Source organism: Protomyctophum parallelum, assembly GCF_964188405.1.
Source record: "Protomyctophum parallelum genome assembly, chromosome: 4".
Taxonomy (NCBI): domain Eukaryota; kingdom Metazoa; phylum Chordata; class Actinopteri; order Myctophiformes; family Myctophidae; genus Protomyctophum; species Protomyctophum parallelum.
Genome location: NC_139700.1, coordinates 35590701 through 35617151, shown reverse-complemented (window position 1 = coordinate 35617151; position 26451 = coordinate 35590701). Strand labels below are relative to the sequence as shown.

The 26451-nt window shown below is 43.0% G+C and overlaps 1 protein-coding gene across 1 annotated transcript in view; it reads left to right on the top strand.

Moving 5' to 3' along the window:
* Nucleotides 1-4186: 4186 nt before the first annotated feature.
* Nucleotides 4187-26451, top strand: part of LOC310856988 (NT-3 growth factor receptor-like) — a gene marked incomplete at its 3' end in the record, with an annotated part of 231729 nt that continues 209464 nt past the window's right edge. Inside the window, exon 1 of the mRNA XM_083762577.1 lies at nucleotides 4187-4351. Coding sequence (XP_083618703.1) covers nucleotides 4191-4351 — 161 coding nt within the window. The 5' untranslated portion in view covers nucleotides 4187-4190. The remainder of the gene's footprint in view (nucleotides 4352-26451) is intronic.

The following is a 26451-nucleotide window of genomic DNA, read 5'->3' as shown; positions in this document are numbered from 1 at the left end:
ATGATTTTAATTGATTGATAGTTCAGCATGCGTTGACCGAATGGGTTGGGAGTTCGGTTCTACTGGCTGTGTCTGTGTTTATTTGTCTCCACTTCCCTGCCTTCACCATCTGGTGATGTGCTGTGTCACACCACCAGTAAATGGAAGGTGAAAGCAGCACCCCGGAGAGTGTGCTGGTGGTACTTCTGTACATCTACGCCTTTCCTTTTGTCAAAATTCAGACCAAAAAAAGAAACATCCTAAGTTTCGAATTCAAATAAAACCAGCCACACAGACACTGGAATAAAGCAGAGTGATTTCCCATGACTGTTGCAGGATCAAAGGTTAAACTACAATTTAAATGGTAAAATGAGACTAGAAAAATCCCATTAGTTCTGCATGAAGCTATATTCCCCATTTCACTCGATTGTATGCAGCGAGTGTGGGGACAGTAAATAATGTGAGAGAGAGAGATTGTAGTTGATGTCTGTGATGTTTGTGTGACATTTTTTCCTCTTTGTGGAGCCAATATTTATGTTTTCCGACACAGAATCTTCATGGAACCATATTTCTTTCTATGCTCTCTCTTGGTGTGCAATAGTCAGATAACATGTCAAGTAACATCATAGATGAAATCAATTCACATCACTGCTGATGTAACCTCTTTTCAATCACAAGAGGTCACAAATAAAGTCTCTCTAGAAGCGTTAATATTCCAAATGAGAGTCAGAAATGAAGACGTATGCCCATCTGGTCAAAACCATGGAGTGCTCCCTATATTAGGAGATACGATCATACGAGGCATTCTATCTGAGCCGTAAACCAAGGAAGTGAACGGCAGCGTGCATGCTGTGTGGTACAGAAGGAGAGGCCAACCCAAAAATTCACACCTGTGTGAAGTGAGGGGCGCTAATATATTAAAGTCTAACTCATGTTGATTAGGTGATGTACTGTAATGGTGATGTAAAACAAACGGTGTCAAAACAAACCTTATAGTGTCTTTATTGTTAATGGCATTTGATGTTTGTGTTAGGGACATGATGACGTACAGTTTCCCTTCACTGTCAATGGTGTTTTTAAAACAAACTAAAAAACTAAAAACAAACATTAAACCTGCGGACCCTCAAAAAAAGTGTCTGTCTGTCTGTCTGTCTGTCTGTCTGTCTGTCTGAGAATGGTGGTCCCTTATTGGCTGATGACGTAATTAAGGTACGTTTCAAAGTTGGTATGAGGTCAATAACGGGTCTAAAGGATTTAGAACAGCAGTTGTAATAGACATTAGTTAGTAGCAGTACGCGCTCTGCTTGCACACAAATATGCCATGTATGGCTTAGGCACCTTGTGTGCAAGGCGCACGTTGACACCTCGCATTTCTAGTTAATTACTTCTTATTTTTGCCAACCACGATGTTGACACGATGTAAACAATAGCGGTCTGGGGAGGACCAGTGTTGTTTCAACACCTACACTACAGCAGTAAACAGTGAATACACCAGAGGGTAGATCTCCGTCCATGGCACTCAAGCGTTGGATTTGAGATGAAGGAAATGATAATGCGATGTTGCGTCCACATCACTATGGATTATAGACACACTCTCATCATGTTCTCATGTTTTATTGATGTTTTCTGTGTTCAAAATTGTGATTCATGCCTGGGGGTTTAAAAGAGCATACCAGAGTTTTTGACACGGAAGTCCTTTTGTCACTCTTTACATTGATAGGATTTCATACCCCAAAACCGTATTATATATACATATAAATACATTGTGTGCGTGCGTGCGTGCGTGCGTGCGTGCGTGCGTTATCCAAACACACAAATACAAAATTACATATAATAAATCAAGCCTAACTAGGTTACTGTTGAGAAACTGTGTATTTGTGTTTGTGTGCATTATTGTTTGTATTGGGTGTGTGATACAAGTAATCAGTTTGAATATTAATTTATAGAGAAATTGCACCAACACAAGAAGACAAAGATAATTCAACAAAAGTAGCTCTGAATGATTTCTCCTCCTGACTGTTTAGAGAGACACACTAAATGATTGGGTTTAAATAAGGACTGGCATTCATTTAATTTGACTTAATTCAATTCAGGCCACATGGCGTTCTTCACTGAAAGTATGTAGATGTTTTGTCATCATAAACATCTTGGACAATCCTAAATGAAATAGTTGTGTGCCAGCGGCTCACAGGGCCAAACTATACAAGCTGAGAGCTTTCCTTGTATACCGTAGATGTTGGTGCGAGACGCAATGCACAACAAAGTATAAATCAGGCTGTATATCCTCCCCGTTTCTGAGACAGCACATCTCTGATTATTTATGCCATACATTTTAGTTTTGATTATTTTATGCCACACTTATTGCTTTGGCAATGTAACCGTATGTATGTATGTATGTATGTATCCCATTCCAATGAGAGAGGGGGGGGGGGCTAGATACCCCCTCACACCTACCCACACAGACGTTTTCCCGTATAGCTTCAATTGATTAGCTCTGCAGCAGATTTTAACTGGAAACACATGTGAAGGTGACGATGTGTTTCCGGTTCAAAGTTGCTGCCATGAAGCCAATCAAACAAAGCTGTAATTATGGAAATTAACTGGAACTGGAAAAAAATATGCAGCCTTCTGAGACTGGGACTACAGTTATGCACATGAGCAAACAAAGCCCAGTGGGCCTTTTTGACTGACTTGAAGGAGTCCTTTATTGCTCCGGGGCCTATAGCCATGGTACTTACTCTAGTGTAGCCTATATGCTCTGTTCATAAAATGAACTTTGGGCCTGGCTGGGCCCGACAGGTCCGTTAATTCAGGGATCCATCTCTGCAGCCCTGTAGCTACCTTGATATACTGTATTATGGAGACATAAACTGCAAATGAGCATGTATAGATTGACTCTTTGACTTGAGTTCACCGCAGACCGCATTCAAACTGCTTTTCTTCTGTGTGGTTTTGTGTGTGGGTGATAATCTAATAGTTGGAATTAAGCCTGCCCTGCAGCATGCCTTAAGGCCTAGGTGATAACTGATCAATGTACAGTATAAAACATTTTTTTAATGATAATAAATAATACTAATAAATAACAATAATGTCACTGCTGGGGTTACTTAATTGGCTTGCAAGCTTCTGGGTGTAATGTTTAAAAATAAATGTTTGCGGGATCTTTCCTAATCCAGATGTCGGGCTATAGTTTGTGTGTGTGTGTGTGTGTGTGTGTGTGTGTGTGTGTGTGTGTGTGTGTGTGTGTGTGTGTGTGTGTGTGTGTGTGTGTGTGTGTGTGTGTGTGTGTGTGTGTGTGTGTGTGTGTGTGTGTGTGTGTGTGTGTGTGTGTGTGTGTGTGTGTGTGTGTGTGTGTGTGTGTGGGGGTGGGGGTGGGGGTGGGTGGGTGGTTTGTCGGTGTGTCAGTGTCAATTCCCACTCTGCCCAGTAGGTGGGACTTGGAGCTTGGAGGATGGAACCTCTCTCTCCCTCATAGCGCTCTCGCTCTCTCGCTCTCTCCCTCTCTCCCTCTCTCGCTCTCTCTCTCTCTCTCTCTCTCTCTCTCGCTCATTCGCAGTCGCACACCAAGTAGCCTATAGTCTCACAGCCTCTCAGGCAGCAGCAGCAACAGCGCGCAAAGCAGAGATGGAGGGATGACATGAAGCGATGCAGAGAAGGAGAGGGGGAGTGAAAACGGAACTCTACGCACCAGTATAGAAGTACCCTTTATAATCTAACGGAATATATTGGCCGGGATTTTCCTTTTTTTCCCCCGCTGCCTCCCCGCATCTTTCCACCCTCGTCTTTTTGGGTCTTCACAAGAAGATCGGCTGCTTGCTGGCAGCATCACGCCTTGACATACCTACACGCTCTCTCCCCCACGCGCTGTGAGTGAGTGCTGGGGACGCGCGGCGCGCTCACACCCCCCACGACTAAGGTGTTTTTCTCCCTTCCTTTCCCCACAGAAGAACCCCCACCCCCCCACCCCTCACCTCCCCAACCTTCAAAATAGGATTTAATCATCTTTTGCTTCCATTTCTTTGCCTGCCTTCATTCATCACATCCTGAACCGTTTCAGGACTAATTCAGCTCGGCACCAAAAAAAAAGAAGATACAAAAAAACAACAACCATGGATGTATTTCGTGCGCTTTTCGTCCCCCGTGCTCCGAGGATATACTGCTGGTGGAGACTGCTGTTGCTTCTGAGCGTTTTCCGTAACTATTTGAGTTCGATGCTCGACTGTCCGCCTACGTGCACCTGCACGTCCAGCGAGATCTACTGCAATAAGTCCGACGACGAGAAATTCTTCCCGCTGTTGTCCTTCCAGGGGACCGGGAGCAACGGGAACACCACGGGCAGCATCGAGGACCTTTTCCAAAACATCACTTCCATGTAAGTCCCCAATGAATTCATTTATAGCCTACGGTATAGTGCCACCACGCGCCGAACACAACACTGCATGTCCAGTGTCCGATCTACAAGCTCCGCAACGCATTGCATGCTGATTGATGATCTGCTATCTTCAGCCAACTGAGCGTTGCTACCTTTTTTACTTATTATGCAAATAATGTTGCGGGTGACGCGTGGGAGTGGGATACAAACTCTCTGGAGCGTGTAAGGCCTAAACGGCATAGGGAGACTGTCGCTCTGACTCGCTCATCTTGGCCTGCTCCGGGCTGCATGGTGGCCACCGCATGTGTTCAATTAACTTGAATATAACATATTTCCGAATAGCTATAAAGTTTATATTTTCTCTAAAGCTGCAGTTTTATTTGATATGAACAAAGAAGGTCCCTTTATTGCCATGTGGGAGTCAGGGGACTAGAGCTTATATGGGAGGAATATTGAGTCTTTAAAGCTTTCTTAAATGATTACACCTGGTGCACACCACAACAACGTGCATATTAAATATATCCGTAACCGCAAAACATTGTCTGAAGTATATTGTCATGGGATGACTTCTCTAAATATATTTGAGGCATGGCTATGGCTTCAATTCCCTTCAAAATAGTCTAAACAGCTATATGGGGCTGGTTGTGGAAGCTGCAGGCCTGGGCGTGGGTTATTTAAATTGCACCTACTCTGAGCTGAGCTATATAGAAGCCTAAATTGTCTTTGGATGACATATATAATGCATACCACCGTCGACTCTATGCTATACTTTTCTTGGTCACGCACCCGTATAGCCTATTTCGTTTCGGTCCTCGAGCTCCCTGTCCAGGCAGAAATACGTGTTATTTTGGCCAATTGATCCGTGGCGGTTGCCTGGATGTAAAGCCTATATATTGGGATTGGGCTATTTTTGTTAGGATGTTGTAAATTCGAACTCCGGCAAGTGTGGAAAAAACTCCCATCAACTCAAGACTCGTCCGCATGCACAGGGCCGCGCGTGGGAGTGGGGAGTGCATGGGAGAGTCCTCGTGCGCTCCTCGCGTCACCGGGCTTTACGCATGCATGAAATCAGACATCGCTAAGAGTCTACGAGGCTATAAAGACTAAGAGGCTTATATTCATGGCACAGCTAGTGCACCATGCATTCTAGTGTAACGGTGAGCCAGTAACAAAAGCTAGGGCGTAAATAATAATCAATATTCACTGATTTTTTTTTTTAAATAAGCACTGATTTTATTATTTAGGTTTGTGGTCTCTTCGTTCCCAAACGAAAACTGTCTCAAAGCATTTCTGAACGATCGTGTCATTGATGCATTGCATTTTTACAGTTTATAATTGAATGATAGGTCATTGGACCATAAATGGGATCATTTGGTGTTGGGATAAATCGTTTCTAGGCCTATAATTTAGAAATTTAAGAACCCATACGTTAATGATGTCCCTTCAACACCTGGACAGAAACGGAAAGCTGCATGTAATTGCACTGCTGCCCCCTCTGAGTGTAAGGGCAATGAATCATTTCTCTTTATGAGTGATCGCATGTATCCTCCAGTGACGGATATTGGTCCGCCTCCACTTTCATGTCATCTGCGCGTCAAGCCCAGAGTCACTGAAAGTGTGATTTTTAAAACAGTCCGAAACTCTATAGTTCAAAGGACAGACTATAGCTAGCCTATTGAATTTGTCTGCTGCTCCAACTAAGCCAATAAGGTCAACATCAAAGCACGAATATCAGCATTGACCTTTTAGGCTACTCGTCGCCGCCTAGGCCAGGCCTATACTGTCTGTAGCATATATCATTAATAATTCACAATTGCCAACGTGCTGCGGTGAATTTATGAACGTCGTGTGTCTGCTTTAGGCCTGTTGCATTGCATAAGGAATCTGACAGAAAGTAGGATAAATCCCAGGCATAGACAATCAGGGACTGCACTGGAATATCAAAATACCATTCCGTCAATGACTAATTCGGTCTCATCTTGTTTAATCCAATCCATAGAGCCTGCCTATTGATAGCCAGTCTGATCCATAATCATGCTTGCCTTTCTCACAACGAGTCACGAGTGTTGTGGAAACCTGTTGGTGCATTGACAGAACGCATGCACAGTTTGCACATTGCACACAAATTCATCCCAATTGCTATAATTGGAGATCTACAAGCTCACAACGCATCGCATCCGCAAGGCATTTTCGGCTATTTTCGGCTCGCGACACTGTCGTGCGACTAAGCATGACAGTGACAAGCATGACATCTCCTGCTGAGGAGATGCATTCATCTCCTCAGCAGTGTCACGTCCTCCCCCGCATTGTGCATTATTCACAACACAAGAGCTGTGGTCCAAATGTAATGCTTTCAGTCTGGCGCACGCATACATATCTCATCTCCTGACGGCGCTTGTCTCCGCACTCAGTCCACACAGAATTAATTTGGACCCTGTTTAAGACTTGAAAAGTTAATTAGAGCCAGGAAGGATAAGAAGTAGCTTGTGTTACTTAGTTCAAAATCAGTTTATCTAACTCCGAAAGTGTAAATATTGATCCGGGTTTAACACTAATTTTCCGTGTAGCACTGTATCCTCCACTGAGATTAAATGCTGTTCTGGTGGGCTATATATACTACAGGGAGTATGTGTTTCCTCCCTTCTGTTTAAGTTTTAAAGTCAAGTTTTCTGTAGGAAGGCAAGGGCGTGACTAGATCTATTAGGCTGCAACATCAAAATATTTATTTTACACATGCACTGCCAACATATGGTCCAAAAAGCGCTGCTAAATGGAGGGGGTTGTCTAGTTTGACAGCTACTTGGCATTCCAGGCATGTAGTGTGGTGCAGTGGAGCTATAAGTGTATATACTGGTATATATGGCCCAGTTGTGTTTGGACGCGTGGCGGTGGTAGACTGGTGATGATGAGGAATGGCTTCAGTGTGGCTCCAGATGCACAGCCCAGAGGCAGGCTGTGAGTATGAGGATACGGAGGGACAAGAGGGGAGAGCAGAGTAGGCTATATGGACAATAATAACCCATTTATGCCTGACCTCAAAATTGAAAAAAAAATCTTCTAAATCTTCAAAAATAGCAGACCTATGAGCTTGTAGATCTGCTATTTTTCAATAGCTAAATTATAACAATGTTTAAAACACAAAAAGGGGTTCCCGCCCAAAATGGGATACGGTAATATTATTATTTGGAGTTATGAGCAGCTGTGCCAACGATCCCAAACAACATTTGGATACTTTACCACTACCAGCCCCTATAAATAGCCTATTGTTGAGCCTGTTGTGGCTTATAGTAGTAGCTCCAACAGAACATAACCTTTCTCGAAACTTCATACTGACGCTCGCATTAAATGTGTAGAAGCATAGTATCTGTCTGAAGTAATAATCCTCATCTCCCTAAAACTTGCATTGCACTGAAGAAGAAGAAGAAGAAGAAGAAGAAGAAGAAGAAGAAGTAGCATAATGTGGTTATTTGTTACTGACTTAGTGCTGGTCGCCTGGTTTCTATTATAATTAGTACCTTGATTCAATGACGCAAATCATTTAGTGCCTTCATTCAATGAGTCACACCAACTGTGATTACTTTTAATCACTCGCAGAGCTTATTGGCTCCAAACTCTTCTCACTGTGAAGTTAAATGTGCAATTAATTCCCATTTACCAATTATTTGAGTATGGCCTGGATATCTTTGAAGAATGATCAGCCTTAGAGTATTTTTTTCTCTCCCTGTATAGGCTAACTGTGACCCCATAAAAACTGATCCTCCTCACCACCACCAGTACTACCACCCCCAGCAGTAACCTTAACTTGATTACACATAATCAATTACTTCCCAGCCCCGCCCATGCAACATCACCTTGAGGTCCCAAACAGTAGCTGAAGCTGAATATTCTATTTATAGTCACCGCGGCGGCGCTCGCTCTGTATTCAAGTGGCATCGTCAGGGCCGGACACATGCACACCACGTGGCCTTTGTGAAAACAAGAAGATTCTCCCCGGCATTTTTGGACGGTGCATGTAAAAAAAGATTGAAATTGATGTTTTGAAAAAGTAGGCTTGGCTATAGGTCCTGCATATATATCTTGTGTTTTCCCTCTCTTCGTCTGTCTATCATCTCCTCCTCCTCTGGAGTGTAGAATATCAAGCATTTAATAGCTGGCTGCACTCACACATCACGGCGCGTTAGGGATCATACACTTTCATGACACGGCAGAGATTGGTAAAATATAAAACGGCAGAAAACAGGAGCCACAAATGCACAAACGAAGAAGAAAGATTGGATTATCAATACCGCTTTACGAGAGAGAGAGGGAGAGAGAGAGAGAGAGAGAGAGAGAGAGAGAGAGAGAAGGGGTGTGTGTGTGTGTTTGTGTGTGTGTGGGGGGGGGTCTTACGCTATTCTGCTTGAACAAAAGGCTCAATTCATTATTGATCCTTTGCGGAGAGAATTTGCCAAGAATGAGGAAGGCTGCCATGGCAATGGGGGAGCCTCGCTCTCCTTCCGCCCAAGCCGCCCACCGCTGAGTGGGACATTGGAGGCATAGGATGATTTCCACACTGTTGTGTTGTCTTTACAGGAAGCCAAAGTTTTTTTTTTTGTGGGGAGTCAGTTTGGGGAATCAGTTTGCTGAAAGAGCTCCTTAGACGAGCTAATCAACGCCTGCGGATTCCATTTCACGCTTGTTAGGTTCTTAAAAAGAATGACGTATTTCTGGGATAAGCTTGTTTGGTTTTTGGGGTGGTGGAGGCGGGGGGATAACAGGAAGAGGGAGAAGGAAGTAATGTTTGAAATCAGCACCGCTACAGAAAGACAGCTCCCTCCCACAAAGACTCTTTTGTGTGCCTGCATGCTCGCCACGGCCCCTTTGTCTTTATACTTCCAGTAGGCCACAAGACCCATTGTGAATCAAAAAGTGAACTTTCCAGAAAAGGGTAGATTTAATGATTTCCATTTCTTTGGCGCAATAATTCAACTTTTAATCCCTATCTGAGTGCATCAGTTTGGGTTACAGATATAATTTGGTTTAATCAAACTTGCATTTCGTATTGACATAATGTTTACTGAGATAATACTATGAACGGATATCAAAGTGATACTAATCCTGTTTTGTTTTTGTTTTGAACTACCCAAAGTCTGAATCTGATCCACTCAGACAGGGATGAAACGTTTACGGTATAGGCTACAGTACACACACGACAACAGCTCTGACCAGTGATTGTAACTTAACATCACAATGATCATTTCAATATCTTAACTACGGTACAGATAATCTGAATTTGCAGTATTTGGATACATGACACAATTAATCTTAATCTTTCTATTTGTTTGTTTTCGTATGAAAATGGAATTACTTATTCAGTTATAAATACTAAACCAAAATAAGGCGTTTATTACACAGAAGAGCCCCCTCAACTTCCCTACTAGATATGCATCTAGATGATGGTGATTTAGGTGATTCCCATAATTATCTTTTCATTTGGGGAATGGTCAGTGTTGTGATTCCTTTTAGGATACCGTGCTCATATTGTATAAAGGATGGTGCTCTCCAATCTCCATTTCACCTTTGTCTTTCATCTTTCTACCCCTTTCTCTCACTCTCTCTCTCCCTGTTTTGGGCCCTGAGGCGTAAACACAATGCATGAGTGATCTTGCATATATTCCCTGTTAAAATATCCAATAACATTAGCAACCATTATGCATCATGTCAAACTGACAGCTCGCATCATGTCATCCATACTCAGAGGGTGTTTTCCATTTGCATCACTTGCAAATTACATTAATCCCGAAACAATTTCTCAAAACACATGAAATGGTTCATTTTCCCCGGAGACATAATGTGACATCTTTATTGACACATATTCCTGGCATCAGCAGAAATCTTGTCTCTCATCTGCAAAGTCAGTGCATAACACACATAATTTAGTGTTAATTCGACTATAATCTTGGTCCATGTGTCCAGCTTCAGCAGCATACCACTCCCTATATTCAGCAAAAGGTGACACACGTTTCGATATTGAATTCAGTGGTCACCATTTAAGTTGATGAACTCCCCAGTGTATTTCAGAACACTTCCAAACCACAGCTTCTGTGGATGTTCGGTTTAGATGAATGTTCTCTTTAATGGTAGTACTGTGCAAGCAAGCACGCACACACGGAAGCACACACGCTGCTCACGCATGCACCCACGCGCGCACACGCACGCACGAATGCACGCATGCACAGTGCACACACGCTGCTCACTCACTCACTCACTCACTCACTCACTCACTCACTCACTCACTCACTAGAAAAAAGGATAGGCTATAGCAGGAAATATGTTTTATTTTGACCAAGTTCTGATTGTCGGATACATAGTTACATAAATAGTTTGAAACTTTCCATTTTAGGCACCAAGCGTGCTCTGTTTTTCTTCCAGAGAGGTTTACACAACAGATTATGACAGAATATCAATGCAACGGAATCAATGCTGAGCTAATGTTGCTATTAAAATGTATGAGACGATCATTCTTTGTGAGTTTGCGAATATAATGCAGAATAAGTCAATATTTTGTGCAGTAATGCGCTAATGCAGCCTAGGAACGTCAATACTTTCTTATATAATGGATTTATTTTACAGGTCAATGGATGGCCAATGTTGCAATGACCTGTGTAGGGTTTGAGACTTTGAATGCAGTGTGTAGGGTTTGAGACTTTGAATGCAGTATGTAGGGTTTGAGACTTTGAATGCAGTATGTAGGGTTTGAGACTTTGACTGCAGTATGTAGGGTTTGAGCCTTTGAATTTATGCAGTGTGTAGGGTATGAGAGACTTTGAATGCAGTGTGTAGGGCATGAGAGACTTTGAATGCAGTGTGTAGGGGTTGACAGACTTTGAATCCAGTGTGTAGGGTTTGATACTTTGAATGCAGTATGTAGGGTTTGAGACTTTGAATTTATGCAGTGTGTAGGGTATGAGAGACTTTGAATGCAGTGTGTAGGGCATGAGAGACTTTGAATGCAGCATGCAGGGTTTGAGATATTTAGAATGCAGTGTGTACGGCCTCTCACAAGATATCACCCTTTAACTAATTGCTTGTAACCATCAGCATAATTATTATATTAGATTCCTTCAACTCACTGCTGCGTGTTTCCTTCTCACATGCAGCTGAGTATAATTGAATGGGATCACCTCGACTCTGCACAGCTGACTGACACATTATTTATTGCACCCTCTAATGGCTGAAATGGGAATAAATATTGGCAAATCATTTCTCACTTTAAAGGGACATGATGAAACCTTGGCCCGGTGTTGTAGTTATGTTTTCCTGTAGGGACTAAATCTAGGGGGGCTAAATCTAATAAAATTAACAGTGTGCTAAATCTAGGTGTGCCAATGTGTTGACAGTACTCAGCAGTATTGGAAGGCTTTCACTTTGGCATACCTACACGTATAGGTGTAACACACACATCATACATTTTGACATTTCGTTAGCTGCAGCTGTGTTTCTTGGTTCTCAACCTTTTCAGGCAGCGTCCCACACCCTGACAAGCACTTGACATTGTAGGAGTTGAGGTATTCCATTTAGTTTGACTCGACTCGAAAATAGCAAACAATGCCTTGCAAGTTGCAACGCGAGGAGTTGTGAGCTTGTAGATCGTCTATTTTCATTTTCTTATATAATTTCAGAATATGGCCAATGTTTGACCAGTTTTTATAGTATACCGGTAGTTTGTTGATTACTTATGATGTAGTAATGGTCTTTCTTTCTTTCTTTCTTTTCAGATGTATTTTATGACATTTCATACTCTGACGTCAAACTTTACTCGGGCAGAAATATCTGCCGCCATGTCTTTGATCACAGAGAATTCTGCCTGCGGCGCTTTAGTAAACTGTAGCTGTTAGTTTAAAGTAGACACATGGACATTAGCGTTTCAATGGCTGCAGTCATGAACAACTTGTCCACACAGCAATCTGTACATACACAGTAACAATCTGCACACAGCTGTACACAGTGACACAGTAAAAATGTAAACATGCACGTGCAAAAATGTACCCATAAGGGTCCATATTCCAGAGTTCCAAATTGCTCCTTATATGTCCAGTATGAATTATGGTGTACTCATACTGTATCGTCCTGAGGGCAGTAATGCATGTGCGAGTGCGTTTTGGTGTGTGGGCATGTTTGCCATGACGGTTAAACCTACAGTACCATTTCACTGTATTGCGTGTCTATAATTTGCTCACATCTACCCCTGAATAGTGTGTGTGTGGGTGAGTATGTAGCCTGAGAGAGAGAGAGCGAGCAGTAGCTTATTGCATGGCTTCAGCATGCGTGTAAGTATTTGTACACGTGTATTTGCCCACATGTTCCGGTTCCTGTGCGTGTGTGTGTCTGTCACATGCTCACTTACATGTGCCTGCTGAGGTAGTGTCTGCATGTGCACATTTGTGCGTAGGTTACAGTGATGTATGAATCTCTTCCCTCTGCAGCACCACACATTGTAAGGTCAAACACACACACACACACACACACACACACACACACACACACACACACACACACACACACACACACACACAGGTACACAGAAAGGGACGGGGTGTATCATATTCTTTCCGCAGGGCAGATGTGTATTTTGCCACAGGGCAGATGTGTAAGAGAGAATCTGGCGTGTTCCATAATTTAACCATTACCTTTTAACCCCTGGTTTATAATGTGTCACGTGGCATTGTTCTGCAGCCAAAATAGCCTGTCTACAATCCTGTAGATCTGCTATTTTTATGTTGTTTTTTAAAATATAGATCACCTTTGAACACTATGCGCATGACATTATGATCATACCCGGAAGTTATGCCGGAACACCTACTGAGTAGCAAAAAACTACTTTCTGGCCCTGACAGCCCATACATCCAAACAGAAAAGTCCTACCTGATTGCATTAAACAACGTTAAACAATGTTAAACTCACTTTGATTTGATTTGTGACTTGATTTATGCATGCACGTACCATCTATAATGCCATGTCCAAAAATGCACTGAAAGTGTAACTGATCTGTATTAACTATTGTCTGCACCTGTAAGCAGTATTGATTTTGAGCAAATTTTGATTTAGTTTTTGTCATAGTCATTTGAGTAAAATTTAATTTAGTTTTAGTGATGTTTTACTCATCTGAAATATGTTAGTTTTAGTCACGTTTTAGTAGACTAAATGTTTAGTTCTACGGGATCTCTTCTCCACTATAGTCCCCACATTTTAGTCTAGTATTTATTTGTTGAGGGAATTGTCAATATATTTTGTCTTAGTTTTAGTCATCATACAGTAGCTTAGTTTTTATGTAGTTATATGTTTTTCCATCAGTGAAAGAAGGTAGTCGACAAACATTTTTCGTCGTAGTTTTACACTATAGTATATAAGACATTGTAAGGGTAAATGTTTATACTGTCAGATCTATGTATAGATGTAGACAGCATTTCCCTATAGTCACACAGAGTGCTGTATTATATAGCGATGCTCTGCACGGAGAAGAATGATTCTTATCCGCCCACTACATGTAGAATTGAATTGAATGGTGAACGGTCTCTCTCTGGGCCTGGCTGACTGATCCAGGAACAGGCTGTATTCTCTGGAGACTTTCCATCTGTAAACAGGTGTGTTCTAGCGTTGGCTGAGGGGAGTCATTTGCTTACTGGCCAAGTCCCAAGGGACTGGCTGACACACACACACACACACGCATGCACGCACGCACGCACGCACGCACGCACGCACGCACGCACGCACGCACGCACGCACGCACGCATGCACGCACACGCACACACAAGCATGTGCGCACCCACGCACGAGCATGTGCACATGCACAGATGCACGCACATACATCGACACTAGTTCTATCTTTTCTCTGCTCTCTCTCTCTCCCTCCCACTCTCTCCCTCCCATCTCTGTTGAGGAGTCTCTCTATCTCTCTCTCTCTCTCTCTCTCTCTCTCTCTCTCTCGTCTCACTTTATGGATTTATCTCCTACGCTGGAGTGGTAGATATCTGTACTGTAGGTGGGAGGTGTAGGTGTGTGTGTGTGTGTGTGTGTGTGCACTACACACGGTTGTGTTCTCTCTCTTGGTATTCAGATGTCATTCAGGCTTTCATTCAGTTTGTGTGCGTGTGGGCGTGCATGTGTGTTGTGAGGATATTCATGGATTCACTGCCTTTTTAGAAAACAGCTCACATTCACTCCAGCTCTCTAACTAGCTAAAGGCTCTGTCTCTGTCTGTCTCTCTGCATCATTCTCTCTGTCTGTCTGTGTACTCTCTATCTAGCTCTCTCTCTGAATGGTATGGTTATGATGGACATATCTATATCTATCTCCATGCTGTATTGATGTTAAAATAACAATTCCTCTATACGTTCTCTAATTGTTTTGTTGTGCATGGTGTTGATGACTTGTATGTACTCTATGGACCCTGTGTGTCTGGAATAATTGAATTGAATTGTAGACATCTTGTAAATTAAGTAATGCATGCAGATATAATAATAATAATAATAATATAATTGTGTGTGCGTGTGCGTGCGTGGCTGCGTGCGTGTGTGCGCGTGCACATTTTGCATTGTGTTGTACTGATTTGCATAATGAGCATTGTGCAATGCAAATACAGCTTGATTGAATTATTGATGGATTGATCAAATCTGGCTTAATCTAGAGGAACTACAGCGAAGAACGAGGATGGGACTTTGCTGCTGTTGTCGAGGGTGTTAAAGTGTCCTGGAGCAAGACAATGAACCAGACGAGCAGGTCCAATTAAGGCATGGTTTCCTCTGCTGTTGGTTTGTTCACTTCAATTTAGCCAATTTATGCTTAAAACGAGTTGCACTGTACTTGGTGCATGCGTTCTTTTTCAATCTAAAATAGCAGTGGTTAAACGCTGAATGCAGTTTCTTTTTCAATCTGTCCTATAATTGGAACGTTTTCCTCGTGACATAATTCTTTAACGATTTACAAACTATCTCAAGATAGTGTGTGAATAGTTCCATATTCATGTAGCCTATCGTAATATGACATAATTGTAAGGTACTAAAAATGGACAATGTCATTCAGGTGTGCTGTGGATCAAAACGTTGTTTTCAGGGCTGCCCACTGGTTTATACTCTATGAATGCACCATGAGAGAGAGAGAGAGAGAGAGAGAGAGCAGTTGACTGGGCTCATCAACACAGCAGGGGTTCTGGCTGAACAAATTGTACTCTCTGTTTACTGTGATGATTAGACCACAACCATGATCACACATCTGACACATGTGCATATACTGTATAAAACGCATGCATGCTTGCACACACAAATGCACACATCACGCACACAAGCACTTTGCGGGCACATACATATACGTGTACACATACTTATGCATGTAAGGAGACGTATTTGTGTATGTATGTACAGTATGTGTGCATGGCAATGAGTGGCTATAGCTTGTGCAGCCTGGGCTGCGGGGCCTTGTTTCATTCCGAAACGAGGTGTGTGCGTGCGTGCTGGCGTGTGTACCTGTATTGTGTTTGCGGTGGTGTTGACCAAGTGTTAAATGTCATTATTCCAAGAAGACACACAAAGGATGGTTTTGTGTGGAAGCTGTGAGCAGTTCCTCATAGTGGTAAAAACTTGAACATTGTTAGATGATCAAATACAATTTCCCTGTGTGTACAGTATTGTATTATTTTAAACATGAGAACTGGCACGGCCTGGGGTTGGTATTTCACTGAGTGGGTTGTTCATGTGTCTGGTTTGCAAAAGGCTGCAATAATTTTATTGAAAATGACTTTGTTTATTCAAATATGTGACTCTTTTTATGAAATATGTGATATGTCATGGCGGCAAGACTAACTGTTCTGTTCAGGAGAAAAACTGATTTTATTTTATTTATGCAAAATGAGTACAGCACAGGCAGACTCTTCACATACAGAGCATGTCTGAAATAAATGTCAGCTAAATATGAAATAAATGCTAAATGCTTTCTGCAAGACATTACTCTATAAGCCATAGCTCCAAAACTGGTGGGTCAAACTGAACAACCGATATGTCAATTTGAAGCTATGATTCCCTGCTTTCACATGACAAAAAAAGAAAATTAAAAAAATGCCTCGATCAGAAGCGGTCACATATGTCTTACAGACTCAATTTCAAATAGACTAGTATGGAGTACGGAGTATGGAGAACCCAATAACTGTATCCTATTTCATTTCTGCCTACCTGTAACTCATTCTATGAAGGTTGCTCCATGAATCTGATTCCATCGACATCTTGAAATGTTTATTTAATTTATCAGCCAAACAAATCGATAGAAGTCGATGTGGACAGAATGCCCTGAATCACTGGATGGCTGCTTAACCACTTGAACCCAAACATGTCTAATCTATATTCTGGAGGGGGAACCTTACCCAAAAAATTGCCGATCTACAAGCATAAAACGAGTCACAATGCAACGTGTTTTAAGCTCGTAGATTAGGCTATTTTCTGTAAGGTAAGGTAGCTGGACTAGTGTTGCATGTTTCATCTACGGTGCTGTCATCTGGACACAAGAAATTCCAATAAATGTACAGTATCAAGTCATTAAAACCCATTTTGGGCGGGAACCCCTTTTGGTGTTAGCATTACGTTATGCTTTAGCTATTGAAAATAGCAGATCTACAAGCTCATGTAGCTCACAAGCTTATAGGTCTGCTATTTTTGAAAAATCGAAGAACGACTGACATAGAAACATAGCTTTTTCAGAAAACTGTCAGGATTTAGAAGACATTTTTAGAATCTGATCTCAGGTCAGAATGGGTTCAACTCTGAGTGATTAGACTGTAAACAAGACTAAAGGGCTCTTCAGACGGGAAGCGAGTGATGATCCTGGATCAGCACATGAGGGAGCGGGGGACACGTAGCAAAAAGAAGAAGCTTACCACAGTCACAGGTCGAGTCTCCCGCATGACATCTTTGTGGGATCTGGCTCGCGCCAACGCCCCCCAACCTCTCTGTGCGTCCAACATAATGGCCCCCTCGTGTTGAAAATGAATCACCACGTACGTACGGTGTGTCACTACGAAGCAGCCTCTAGCATCCCTGCTGCTCCTCCTACCCATGAACCGCTCAAAGGGTGGTGATAAATGTAAGGTCGTGGGGTCAACTAAATCATTAGGCTTCATGCTTGCGGTTAGTTTTATGACAAGCCGCCCATTACTTTTGCATATCGTGCACGTAATTTGGCATTTTAGCCGAAGGGTGGCACTACTAGAGCATATAGGCCTTATAGGGTCACCCAAATTAGTAGTAGGGTCCATCCTCACACGCAGCTACGTGTGTGATCAGCGAGTTCCATCACAATGTGTGTGTGTGTGTGTGTGTGTGTGTGTGTGTGTGTGTGTGTGTGTGTGGCCACGCTACCGCTATGTGCCTGTGGGGTGTGCTCATGCATGTGCTTGGGGAACACTAGTATGTATGTATAGTGACTGACACATAGAACACTAGTATGTATGTATAGTGACTGACACATAGAACACTAGTATGTATGTATAGTGACTGACACATAGAACACTAGTATGTATGTATAGTGACTGACACATAGAACACTAGTATGTATGTATAGTGACTGACACATAGAACATAGAACACTAGTATGTATGTATAGTGACTGACACATAGAACATAATCGCCCGGTGGAAACGCATGTCCAAAGCCGTTACTTTTCAGGATTCAAATTCAACAATAGCAGATCTACAAGCTCAAAATGCGGCGCAAAGCTTGCCGATCTGCCACTTGATTCTATTTGTGTGACGGTGTAGTATCATCAAGTAGGCCGTTGATTTACGGAAAGAAAAAAAAACACACAAAAAAGTTAGAATATGGAGATAAGAGGTTTCTGCCCAACAGCAACAATATTTTCCAGAGACACACAATCTGACTCCCCGTTTTCAGCAAAAAATAAATGCATATAAATTGTGCCCGTGCACCCAGCAGTGGTTTTTAAATGGTCATGCGTGGCATTGCATTTTCATTTGAATGTGTTTTTTAATTTGGTCTCATTAAGTAGTGATCCCTTCATAGCTCGCTGCCAGCGCTACTGCTGTCCAATTAGGGACACTTTGTTCTGTTTTGGCTGTGAGCGGTTCAGGAGGTCTGCACTTCTCACTGCAGTTTCACATGTGTTAAAAGTTGCTGTTCAAATACATGAAATATTCATCATGCCCAAAATCTCTCTCTCTCTCTCTCTCTCTCTCTCTCTCTCTCTCTCTCTCTCTCTCTCTCACACACACACGCAGCCACGTACTGTACACACATTGCGATTTTCAAGTACAGTGAAAGTCAAGAGTAGGGGGGGGGGGGGGGGGGGGGGTGAGAAATCCCCCCCCCCCCCCCCCAGACGTCTGGGCAATAAATGAGTCCCGCTTAAAAGTGATTTTCGGCGGTAATTAAAGCTTTGGGAGTCGATCGGGTGGTTGGGAAACGCATCACCGAGCCCCGACCGGTTATTATTTAGCTCGAGTCAAACTCATCAGAAATTCAGTGTGATGTTGCGGTATCACTTTAATTAATTCATAATTACTATGGAAACTCGCTTTGCGCTTGAGACACTGCAAACCACTTCCCCAAATAATTACCACAGGGTGTGCGGGGGTGGGTTGTACTGTTGCAGAAAGGTGATGGGAGGCGGAGGAGATACAGGGGAGGCAGAAAGACATAGAAATGGGGAGTGAAACCCCAGTAAGACCACGCATACTCCAGCTGTAGGTGTTAACCTACTAACCTTTTAGGTGATGTCGGTGAGTAAAAACAGAGAGATGTGTTGGGGTGACCGGTGGGTCACTTCAGTGACGTCATGTTGTAGTTTTCACAACCACCGCGGTGACTATACGTAGGTTATCACCTAAAACTGGAGTATGGATGTCGTGCGCAGAGAATTAGCCCAAGTGTTCCCAAACTTTTCAGGCAGTATGTGAACCCCACAAAATATTTGAGTTTACTGTTGAGTAAGAAAACAATGTTGCACAATGCACATTAAGCTAATCATACGGGGACCCTCCACAATAATTTGGGGACCCCCCCTGAACAACTGAATTTGCCGACATGCAAGCTCGCTAGCTCATGCACATCTGCTGTTCTCGGCCGTTGCGCGTCGTGCGACACCATCGTGCGACGGAGAATAAATTAGGCTTCAAGATGCAGAGGGGGGAAGAAAAGAGAGACACTATGTCAGAGAGATGGGTCGAGAGAGATGGAGAAAGGGGGAGGGGGTGGAGACACAAAGGCGTCAGGGGTGAGAGAAGAAGCTACGAGAGGCCTCTAAATTGGATTGTAACTTTAAATGACTGATTTAAAGGTTTCAAAAGCTCCCCAAATGGGGCTGAAATATGCTCCTATTACACTGAAGACTGCAGTAATTATGTTTTTAGAGCCGGGGTGATTATAATGCAATCACAGCCGTAGCCCCGAGCAGCAGCCCTAGCCAACGGCTTCTATATCAAATGGTTGGGGAAACTGTAGTCAAAAGGGCCTGTGAAACCAGACACTCACGAACACGCTCGCTCTGTGCATACATATCAGATCAAATAAATACGCACTAAATTAAAAACATTACAAGATTGTAGTAGGCCTACTACTACTAGGAATGTGATTTTAATTAATTTCTAACTGCACAGATGCACAGACAACAGTATGTTGAGTTTATGCCAATATTTACAGTCATATCATCATCATACTATAGTATGTCTGTCTGTCAGAAACACTGCCATATATTATTTATACGAGGTGCACCCATTTTCAACCTAATCTTCATATCTAATTCTCATAAGATGGCACAATTTTCAATTTTCATCTACTCCCTCTGTGCGGTGGACCGTGGACTATGGACAGTTCAGAAGCCTACCAACGACATCATGGGGATTCAAGGCTAATAGAAAGGCACGGCCTTCCCTTCATGCATCACCTCTCGTCTAATCTCTCAAGACGGATTCTGCGAACGGCACCACATGCCGTAAATATGTAGTGTTGTTCTTATAGCGGGAATAAACACAGAAGAGCACCCGGGAGGAAGTGGACAAAGAAGGGGTTCCCACATCACTGACTCCATGACCCTCGACACTGGAGCCCACCAGGGAGGTGTGCTGAGCACCTCTACTCCCTGTGCTCTAGTCGTTGTCACGCTTTGTCGTCTCAGGTCCACCCTGTAAAAAAAACCTTCTCATACAAGGCACCCCTGCATTACATAGTTACTTTATAGAACCTTATATTTATCATTTTACCGTACTTTATGTAAATCTGTCCTCCTGAGATACAGTATGTGTCCATATACGATGGATTGAAAATAACTTCACGCTTGACATTTAACCACTTGAACCCCAGCATCCCTATTCTGGGGGGGAGGGGGGGGGGGGTGTTGACCAAAGAATTGCAGCTCACAACACATCACCGTGTGATACGCTGTGAGCTTGTAGATTGGCTATTTGTGGCAAGGAGGTCTCTGGTGGTCCGTATTACTAAGTTTGGAGTGGTTAAAATGGACAATATCACCTCCTGGACAATAGTGTCACAGCAGCCACTTTGACAAACCCTGCAGTGCACACACGACTGCACAGCTGCCCCCGGCTCCATCATCAAGTCATCATCAAGTATGCTGTTGCTGACAAGACGACAGTGATGGGTCGGGATGTCAACAACAACAACAAAGGAGAACAACCTCGCTCTGGAGACCAAGCAGTTGACGCAGAGTGCATGGAGTTGAAGAGGCTGGGGAGAGAGAGCACGTGTACCTGCTGTATCTTTATAGACGGACCTACTGTGGAAACGGTCAAGTTCAACTTCCCTGGCATGCAAGTCGATGAGGACCTCAAGTGGTGTACGCACGCGCACACGCACACGCGCACACACACACACACACACACACACACACACACACACACACACACACACACACACACACACACACACCACATACAAAAGCTCAGAAGCGGCTGTTCTGGTGCACTATAGATGTGATTACAATTACAGTATTATTTCCGTCAAAGCGTAGGGATGAGGATGTTCTTTAATGTGAGAACAAGTTTTACTGTGACTATTTTATTCCACAAAATGCTGACTTCATTGCACTTTGACCCAGGTTTGTTAGCACGGCACACTGCACAATGAGTGACTTTATAAAGCAAAGCAAGAGAATAAAAGAAACAAATTCCAATGACATTTTCTCTTTATTAGAGGGCATTCAGTGGTGAGAGATCTGGAAAATGTGATATTTAACAAAGGTTACAAGATGGTTTTGCAGCCAAAATATGTTAATCCTATTATACTGTATAATCCTCACACTAGGGCTCCAATTTGTGTTCTTTATTGGTTCGAAGTCTTTATCTATCCCTTGCATAATCAATTGAAACAGAGCTAACTAAAGGCTTTGGGATCAAACAATTTGGGCCACTGCATGCAATGCATAGGGAAAGCAATGAATGCACACATGCGCATGCATGCACGCACGCACGCATGCACGCATGCACACACACCCCTTACATCCCACGGGATCTAAGGAACATTATCATGGAAATCCTGTCTATGCAGTGTGAAGTGTTGAATGAGGGCCTTTCTGTTGTTAGTCCACATGTTCACGTGTAGATCTTCTATTGAAGAACTGAATCTGAGTTGGAGCGCGGGGGGGGGATAAGACGGAGAAAGATAGAGAAAGAATGCGAGCAGCTCAGCGGGAGAGAGCAACATAAAGAGATAAACGCACGAGGCAGCCAAAAGGTATACGTAGTGTAAGATAAAGCAGAATAGAATAGAAAGGCTGTGTAGTGATAGCTAAGAAGTAGCTCACACACCCATGACCAGTGGTGGAAAGTAACTAAGTACTGTACTTAATTTTCACTTTATTTCCAATGTTCAGTACTACTGCACTACATCTCGGTTCCAAATATTGTACTTTTACTCCACTACATTTATTTTACTAGTAACTTTGATTAATATTACAAAACATTAGGCTACCCACTTATAATAATAACATTTCATTACATTTTGAAAATAGACAATCTACAAGCTCACAATGCGTAGCGATGCGACGCAATGCTATAACAGTGGCAACTCTGGGCGATAAAAATCTGTGTCATTGACGTATGTCCTCGCTTTGACAGACGACATTATAGAAAAGATTAGATATTTTCATGTTTTTCCTCCGCCCACTCGACTATGGCCTCTTCGCCTGCTATCGGCAGTAGTTTCCGGGTCCCATAGATAAATAACGCACTAATGGAAAATACGCCAGGCTGTCGCCCGCAGTTAAAATGGACCGCCAGTGTCAGTGTATACTGTACATTCGTACACTCAGTGACTCGCAGAGTTACTGGTGGATGCATGGATTCCACTTGACTGCATAATGTGCAAACACAGAGAAATGTCATAAACGGTTATACATTTTACACATGCATTAATCCACAGATGGCCAATCAGTGCACTTGATAACAGACAGATACCAAGCACCCTGGGAGCCAAATGCACAATGGAGTGGCTTTACTGTGCGTGCATGCGTGCGTGTGTGAGTTTGTGTGTGTGTGTGTGTGTGTGTGTGTGCCCTGTCCTGAGCATGAGGTTAAACTGCTCCATTGTAACTACCACTGTTAATATAGTGAGTGCAGTTTTAAGATGCATTTGAAACCTCTGTGGACTGTGTGCTTCAACACGATCGCAAGCTTGCATAATAAAACACTGCTCACCGATGGAGTAGACAGCCGGTGCTGCTTGGCTTCCCATGAGCAGTGTTGGACCTGGCCTTCTAGCGGTATGTCGGAACAACAGTGGGTGGATTATGGGTCCATGGGGATCAGCCACGCTACGGAGAACGATTATGACACCGGGTGGCAATGCAGGAGTGGACTGGAGAATTGTTTCCTCTGGTGGTCCAGCCTGGGACAAACCCACGGACTGGTTGTTGGAGCGGGTTACTTGTGCCCATGCAATGCTGGGTGACATGACATGCTTGTTGTGTCGTGACTGAGGACATATGCCTTGGTTTTGGTGTGCGTGTGCATGTGCGTGTGCGTGTGCGTGCGCATGCGTGTTTGCTTTAAACAATTGCCACATTTGGTATTCAGGCAGCTGGTTTATAAAATCTACAAGCTCACAGTGTCACTGTGAGCTTAAAAATGTAATACAAAAAATGGCATTCATAGCATTTTCGTTCTAAATGTTGATGTCCTCACAAATATAGTAATGTGCGTGCGTGCGTCTATCAGACTCCATATTCGGACATAGAGATATGTGTCTTTGTTGAGCGCCTGAGCGGTGCACACATGTGCACGCGCTGCAAAACCCTGAGTGTGAATGTTACTCTGCGAGTGTCCGAATGGACGCTTGAAAGTAAACACTCAGCATTGTGACAGTGAATTAGTCTTTGTTGAATGTCAACAGAAGGCTGGATGATGACTAGAGAGATGCTCATGTTGTTACAAGGACCAAGTTGTTTGTTTGGTGTCTCTCTCTGATGGGGATCAACACTTAGCCAATTGTCATACAACCCCGGCATCCAGAATCATATTCTGGGGAGGGACATTAGGCAGAAATAGCCGATCTACAAACCACTTAGAGTCTAAGTCTAAGTGTTTTAACTGAAGATACATTCCTAATCCCTCTAATTACTTTAGTAAAGTACACACAGTTAGATTTACATAATTACATACCGTTAATATGACAAAAGGTGCTATATAAAGTAACAATGTAGTTCAGGGGTGCCGTGGGATGAAAAAGGTTATTTCAGACAAAGATGTTTGAGAACTACTAGCCTAGAGGGTTTCAGTGGTCAAGCCCTGTATACGACAAATAGCCAACAGAGCCTATCTGCAAGCTCACTCCGCATTCCAGTCCAAATGTGTTCTGTCTGTCTGTCTGTCTGTCTGTCTGTCTGTCTGTCGTACTGTACTGTACTGTACTGTACTGTACTGTACTGTACTGTACTGTACTGTACTGTACTGTACTGTACTGTACTGTACTGTACTGTACTGTACTGTACTGTACTTAGTGTGTCTGACTGCAAATGAGAGACGGGGAGATGGAGAGCAACAGAGGCTGTATCCTTCATTTTGTACATGAAACGTGGACGGAATGGTCTGTACTCTGTAAGCTGCCCTCTTGGGCCAAAGGGGCAAAGGTCTCAGTCACACCCAAGCTCACTCATATCTTACTGTAAGCCCTATGTGCTTTCAATTCCATGACCCTCCTAGCCTGTTGTTGGTTGACAAATAATCAAAAGTAGACAAATCTGCTGTCTGGTAGTGATAAATGCCTAAATCAGTGGATATCAGAGATGCATATGTGGCTAGTTTCTGCACGATGCAAAGAGGAAACAAGTGAATGTAATCTGTGTGATTTAATTAGATAATTCAGTTGCTTTCACCATTGATGGCCTTGAATGTCTGCAATGGCGAGAGCTTCTCTCCAAATGGGCTTTGCAAATAGGTGACCTAATTACTTGTGAATGTAACTTGATTATAAATGTAACTACATTTTAGCTTTCAGGCTAATGCCTCAAGGAGTGGGCATCATTTATCATTTTCTTTTCTTTTCTTTTTTTTACTACAGCATGGCTCTGCAGGAGGATAGCGATCAGAGACGGTGTCTGTCTGTCTGTCTGTCTGTCTGTCTGTCTGTCTGTCTGTCTGTCTGTCTGTCTGTCTGTTTGTTTAATTTTATAATGGATGTCAATCGGGCTGTGATTGTGCTGAAAACGTTCCCAAATCAGGAGTCGTACAGTAGATATGTCAGAGATGACTTACATGAGACATTAAATAGTTTCTATGTACATCTCCAAATCCGTATATATTTTTTCTCCAGTAGGGGCCCTCTTGTGGCACAGCTCAGTGGAATTCTGGGCCAATAAGTCACTGCCCACGTTTACCAGGGCAGAGTTACACTATGCATGTTATTATAACCTTCCCCATGCAATTCCCCAACCCCGCTGAACAGACCAGCCAGTAGTGCAGCAGCGAGGGCATTTCCTACCTTGAATACCGCACTGCCAATTATGTGTTTGTTGGAGTGCACCGACCGAGGCACTGCCCCCGGGAAATGAACCTGGGCCTCTGTGGTGATGGTGGTGGTGGGCGAGAGTCACCCGGATGGCCCGACTGACCTTAAAAACTATGTCTACTGTGAGTGTGTGACTATGAACACAGGCTGTGTGGTCTTTAGTGAAGGTCACAGGGTTACGACGGTCCAATGAGCAGCACTACAGTTAGCTGATCACTGATCCCCAAAGACACGAGCACCGTGTTAATCAATTCCATGGAGAGAGAGGGAGGGATAGGGAGAACGGGAGAGAGAGAGGAGAGGAGATGGAAAAGAGAGAGAGATAGTGATATATCCTGCAGCAAAGTTGTCTGTGACAGAATTCAGCCTGGCTGTAAACACAGACAGAAAGAAATTCTCAATACAGACATGGTTGGCCGGAGTCCGTTCGTTCTGCGTCACTCACTCTGCCCTTGAAGAGTCTATTGCTTTCTTTGAAGAAGTTGGTGATTTCACCAAATTCCCGAACGCACGCTTTTCCAACTGCCCGCTACACCTTCTGTCAAGCGTTTGAGTTCAGTGTGTGTATTTATACTGTATACTGGGACAAAAAATATAGTAGGTTGTAGACATAATAGTATGAGCTGTTAAACAGTACATACATGCGACAGTCTGGAACCAATGCTCCTCACAAGACACAATGTACCATGGTTCATTATTATATACAGGGCTGCACACAACTTTTTTGGTCTAGTACTCAGAGGAGCACCTGGAGGAGTTACTTGGTGCTCCTAAAATGCGGCGACCCGTCTCGCCGGATGGATAAAAGAGGGATGAATAACTTATAGCAAAACAATATTTATTGGATGAGTGGGGAGTCAATGGAGGGTATTGCAACTCTAAATTTAGCCCTAGAATGGCTCTTGTTGTAGATTCATCCCATTATTAAAAAAATCTAAATTTGCTAAAATCTAGGTCCATGTGTGGTCCAGCCCTATGGAATGCATATTCTAATAAAAACAACTTAACACTTCCTAAGGATAATATGAGCATCAAAGCAATATTTTGATTTTTTATTATTTTGTATTTAAATAACCGATCTACTAGCTCACAACGTGTTGCGAC